At 40.8% G+C, this 6,000-nt stretch overlaps 1 protein-coding gene across 6 annotated transcripts in view; it reads left to right on the forward strand.

The window, feature by feature from the left end:
* Positions 1-5,480, forward strand: part of rnf220a (ring finger protein 220a) — a 178,354-nt gene extending 172,874 nt beyond the window's left edge. For all 6 annotated transcript variants that reach the window (XM_033650010.2, XM_033650015.2, XM_033650012.2 and 3 more), the window contains one exon: positions 3,679-5,480. In XM_033650010.2, the coding sequence (XP_033505901.1) occupies positions 3,679-3,750 (72 nt within the window). In that variant the 3' untranslated portion in view covers positions 3,751-5,480. The remainder of the gene's footprint in view (positions 1-3,678) is intronic.
* Positions 5,481-6,000: the final 520 nt, after the last annotated feature.

A 6,000-nucleotide genomic window follows, 5' to 3' on the forward strand; every position in this document is an offset into this window, starting at 1 on the left:
ATTTCTTCAAACTGAGAATTCTTACCTTAAGTATGACAAAACTTACCATAAATGTCTAATGGGATATAATGATGAAGTGGTGACATTTTATATCCAAAAGGTCAAAGGTCAGCCTCACTGTGACATCCTAATATTCCGCATAAAGCACTTTGCTGGCCATTACTCAATGGCATAACTCAGGAGCAGAAGGGATACTTGTGGTCAGATACCTAATTGGTGACAGTAATCATGGGTGCCCACCTTGAATCTGTGCTGCTTGTGTAGGTCTTCTGTGGCTGAGGGATACAACTGCAAGGGTTGTAATTCTAGTTGTTGATGTGGGGTTTTTCTGTTTGTTTTTTGTTTTTGTTGTTCCTTATTACCAGGGAAACTGTTTTAAGGTCATTCAGCCCCTCATTACAATACCTTTGTATGGAGATAGTGTAATAAAAAATCAATCATACACATTTATGAAACAACCTTTAAATAATCCTGTTTCATCTGAAAACATTTTTGTTGTTTAAAATACTTCTAAGCCTTTCTACTATATATAATATATATAAATCATAACTCTCCTTCTAATATTTGTTTCACATTGCTGTAAAAACGTAACAGATTTCTTCTCATAACAACTGTATTTGTTCAAGTTTCTCACAAAAAACTAAATCCTGCAACATTACATTTGAACACATCATGAGAACGTTATAATTTACCTTTGCACAATGCTCATTTTTCCCGAAGAGAGCTTGAACACATAATAATAATAAACTTTATTTATATAGCACCTTTGATACAGGGAGGTGTAGCTCATAGTGCTTTACAACAAAATAAAAACAGACAAATACAATTTAAAAAAACAAAAAAAAGCGCAAATCCTGCACAGTGAAACCAAGATGTACCATAATGCAGTCCTGCATTTTTAAACCATAAGACAAAGTTTTTGGGGTTTTTTTTATTTTGTGGAATACATCACGTATTGCAGCTTCACCAGCCACTTGTGTGGCTACAGACTTTCAGTTTTGTCTCAAGGCTTGTGTCATGCCAAAAGTGCCCAGTAATTGATTGTAATGTGATTGAGTGCATGAAATTATCACAGATTTTGGCATTTGATTAACATTCTTACAGCAAATTACAGATGACATTTGAAATGCCATGTACCTGATGGCTGATGTTTTTGTAAAAGTAAAATAAGACTTAAGAAGGCACATGGCTAATGTGCCCTCATTCATGTTTAATTGGGCATTTAGATGTGTTAATGATTACCTGGAACATGCATCCAATATAAGATCAATACTGATTCATGAAGAACTTCATGTGGGTACAAACAGTCAGAGCATGTTTTATAAATTACTTGTAGGGTTTTCTAATTTTCTCATTAAATTGTTTAGGGAGACCATAAGAAATCATTCTTGAATGAGGTCCATTGTTTCCATCTGCCATGTACCTGTGTGTGTGTGTGTGTGTGTGTGTGTGTGTGCTGCCGTCGCAGGTCTAATGTATGGGGCATTAAACTCGTAGCCTGGAGACAGCTATAAAAACAGGAGGGCCAAGCTGATCAAAGTAAATGCCTGGGAATCTAGTTAACATCAGCCCAGCCCCTTACCGCTTTAATGAGCAAGGCAGCTGGAGCACAGCGTGACGGGCACACACCCACACACACTTACCGCCCACACTAAACAGGAGTACACAGCTTCGACAGGCATGCAAACAAACAAGAAGACGCGTATCAAGAAATCTCAACCCATACTCAGTGCTACTGCAGAAACCTATGTGCATCCATTTTAAACCATCCCAGACTTTCTTCTGTCTCTTCTTCTCTCTTTCTTCACCACCACAATGTTCTTTCTTCTTCATTCTCTCTTGAGACATGAAGAGACTGTTTTGAGTACTCTGGAGCCACAAATCCTCTTACCAGGAGGGTGTGAGATCTGTCAGACTCTTGCACCACCTCAGTCCTCACGAGTGTGTGTGTGTTCGCCCTTTAGAGTACCTTAGACCATGCACCCACTCCAAAGAGTTTATTCAGTGGCTTACAGGAAAGAAGCCTATAAATCTTTGGGGTCAGACTAGCCTGTACTTTTGTACTGACCAGTAAGGATTTGGAAAGTTCAGATCCTTCACATTCTGTTGTACCCGTGTTAGATGTCACACACAGTGCTTCACAGGGAAGACTGAACTCGCACTCTTTATGTTTTACACACCTTCTACACACATTACAGTGAACTGGTGAACGTCTCCACATACCAGAGAGATACTTTAGGGATGGGTAATAGTCAGTTTTGTAGCTCAGATACATGTTAACAGGTCAAAATGTCTGTTACAGCTGTAAGCATTGATAACATAAAAAAAGCAGTTGCTGCAGCTTCCTCTCCTAACTAACTCCAGATGTACCATAATACATCATTTATTTACATAATTTATTTTGACATTTATATTTATTCATACATCTGTAACCCATGGAAACACAGCACAGTGAAAACTGCAGGAATGTGCCTATAGCCAGCAGTTACCACCCAACACAGAAAGGAACAAACTAACTGGTAAAGAGGCAGCAGGGAAGAGACGGAGAGGTGGAGGACAGTGGTGGAGACCACCCAGTCAGAATGCTGTTACTGTGTCAGCCCTGTGTTGCATATTATCACCTGCTGCTTTACTGCAGATGGCACAGTATCAAAGCAGTGCAGAGGTCTAATGGGAGGACGGTGGGATGGTGCTCTGCTGTTAACAGGCTAGTTTACATTTACATAGAGGGAGGACAAAGTTGTAGTTAAATGACAAATTTTGGCTCAGCTGTGTAGCACTGGTCAACTGTCGAAAGACACATAGTATCATTAACATGCAGCCCCTGTACAGATCAGGGGGGGTTTCTGTAGGAGAGTGAATGATGAGTTCAGTGTGTTCTCTGCATTTCCACTAATGATTATTTTCAATCTTGCTAATTTTTCCGGTTAAGCTTTGTAGTCTATAGAATTTCAAAAGACTGAGAAATACCAGAGGACGTGATTTAGCCAAGTAGGGTATGTTCCTGGATCGACATCCTACTTTGCGATCCTGAGCTAACATTTCAATCAACCAATCACAGCCCTCTGACATCATCAGTGTGCTGGCTTCTCTCAAAAAATCACTGCCATGTTGCCATCCTGGATCAACATAAACAAATAATCCAGGATCAATATAGCAATGAAGGTCCTGGATGATTATGAGCAAATCTGTCCTAAATCAAAATGGTGATGATTGTCCTGAATCCGCAAACAAATTTTCCAGGGTCCATGATAAAATTACATATACCATGATAGAAGATTTTGGCTATATCGTCCACCCCTAAGAGGAGTTGCATTTAAAGATACATGATACAAATTAAACAGGGACCCACTCATAAACATTGCTCTTTAGCACTGCTAGTGGTCAAAAACTTCACAGGGTTCCTTTAACCCTCAGAGAAGGAGAAGAGTGGAGACACTAAATCATGCAGCAACGGTCGTGTGCTTTCATTTGCATAGACTGACCTGAGACGCATCAGTATCAGATTCAACTCAGGTGACAGTGACTGATTCTCACGTTTGAGAAGCTGGAACCAACATGTTTGGTAGTTCAATGAATTAAGAGTTACGTATCAGCACTATAATTCTGATTGAATGCATTTGTGAGTAGATATTACCTTATTCTGACCGTATCTCGTCTTCTCTCCATCCATCACAGGGGAACAAGAAGCTGTGCCCGCAGTGCAACACCATCACCTCACCCGGAGACCTGAGACGTGTCTACTTGTAAAGAGCACACCCCTGCCCCCCCCTCCTCCCGCCTCTTTGTCGTTCCGATTCATTCCTCTTCTCATCTTGGATTTCATCGTCCGCCCTCGTCGATCCTTATTTGTTTGCCCTTTCTCATGGCCTGGGTTGCTCGCTCCAAACCCTCCAAGAGCGTACAGAGACAAGACGGCTGTCTTTGAGACTCCACTGGCTCTTTCAGGAGGGCAAAAACTAGATGAAACTGAATGACTGAGCAGAACTCACTGACTCTCCAGCTGGCTGCCTGGCCACCTAAAAAAAAAGAAAAAAAAAAAAAAAGAAGACAGAGACCTGCAGTCCCACTGGTCAACAGGCTTGTTTCCTCTGCCTCACTGACATGACTCCCTGTACATGTAACATAGGGTATTATCCACTGAAGGACTTAAAGCCAGTGGAGGACCCTGACACCCAGCTAAACCCTGCTGAAACGTGGTAGCTTCACGCTGCTGAAGCTGGACCTGAAAGGAACTTCTTAATACAGAATATAAAGACTTCTTTTTTTCCCCTCTAGCTCTTCTATGACATTTCGATGGTGCTGGACAATGGGCTCTACCCCGAAGACTCGACAGAAAGCTTCTTTTTTGTTCACTATCCCAGAGAGAAAACTCTTGTCTTCATGCCCCTGTTGCTTAAGAGAATTAAAAAAAGGGCCTGTCCACTAAAACTGAGCTTTCAACCAAACTGAGAATAACCTCACAACCTTGAAAAGGAGTTTGACACTCCTCCTCCACCTCTTCTTCCTCTCGCGAGCCCTTCCCTCCCCTTCTTCCCTCTTTTGTGGTGTTCTAGTGAAGTAAACCAAAATTTCTCCCCCTCCAAGATGCAGTGCAAGCACATGTAATATAGTTCTATGTATGTTTACAATGTTGGGTGTAAATGACATAGAGTTCACACACGCATACGTACACACACATGCATATACATTACCATCAGCTGACACAAACAGAAGTATATAATATCAAAGTCCTGTTGTAAGTTGGAAGGGTCTGGGAATGATGTTTGGGGAAAAAAATGGCTGGAATAAAAGAAGCCTTCTGTATTTTTAAAAAAGATCATTTGAAGATCTGTTATTTCACTGTACAGGAATAAAAAATTTAAGTAATAATAAACAACTCAAGACTAGATGGTCAAGATTTAGGTGGTGTAATTTTTCTGCAGAGTACCCTGAAAAACTGTAGAACATGAAGCAAGGAAAGATCTTTTGTTAGTTTTATGAAGTGGAGAGATTCCTACTGCCCAAGATTTACTGCAAACAAGCAGAATGATGGAACTGCTCTTTAGTTGCAACAATTTCCAACTGAGCCTCTTCTTTTAACCTCCATTACTGCTTCCTCTCAGTTGGAGTAACATCACGCTCAGATCATAGTCTAGAAATGTTTTGTTTTACCCCTACATGTCTCAAAGAAAGCTTTTTTCCATTGTTCTCATACTGCTACGCTGCACAAAGGTCCCAAAATGGCAACCCCCGAAGGGCAGGTTCTTTCTAGCTATAACAGATGAGGGAAGTCTCTGGAAAAGAAGGATCGCCAAAGGCTGAACTGGCAACTTCCAGATCCCACAGCATTTCCCCCTTCCCTTTACGGCAGCAGCAGCAGCAGCAGCAACCAAGGTGGTGGTGTGCTTTGTGTTTGTAAAACTATGTATTCTGTGATGTCTGTATTGTTGTAAGAAATGCTGAAAAAAAAAGAAAAAATAAAACTTCTCAAATACCGTGAGTGGTCTTTGTTCACACAGCCTGGGTGGTGAAAAAAGTGTTTCTGTGTTCCCTAAAATTAAGGTGAAGGAGACGGCCTTAATACAGAAGGTGCATTCTGTTTATGTGCATTTTTAATAGACTTTGTGTGTCATCTCTGTGTTTGGCTCTTTTTATGCCTCTACGCTGGCAGCAGCCATGTCAGGGGGCTGCTTGTTAGCCTGTACATAACCTCAGTCCATCCATCCCATTGTAAGATAAGATAAGATATACCTTTATTGAGCCCATAACTGAGAAATTCCAGTGTTACAGCAGTCAGGGGAAAGAGTCAGATTAAAGATGTCAATATTTAAAAACTTAAACTAATGAATGAGATATCTCAAGGACCCCTTTAGGGAATTTCTTTAAATTTGGCACAAACGTCCACTTGGACCCAACAATGACGTGATTAGTTTTGATGGTCAAAGGTCAGTATGACCTCACAAAACTAATCTTTGGCCATAACTCAAGAATTCATTCGCTAATTACAACAAAATTTCA

Source organism: Epinephelus lanceolatus, chromosome 12 (assembly GCF_041903045.1).
Source record: "Epinephelus lanceolatus isolate andai-2023 chromosome 12, ASM4190304v1, whole genome shotgun sequence".
NCBI lineage: Eukaryota > Metazoa > Chordata > Actinopteri > Perciformes > Serranidae > Epinephelus > Epinephelus lanceolatus.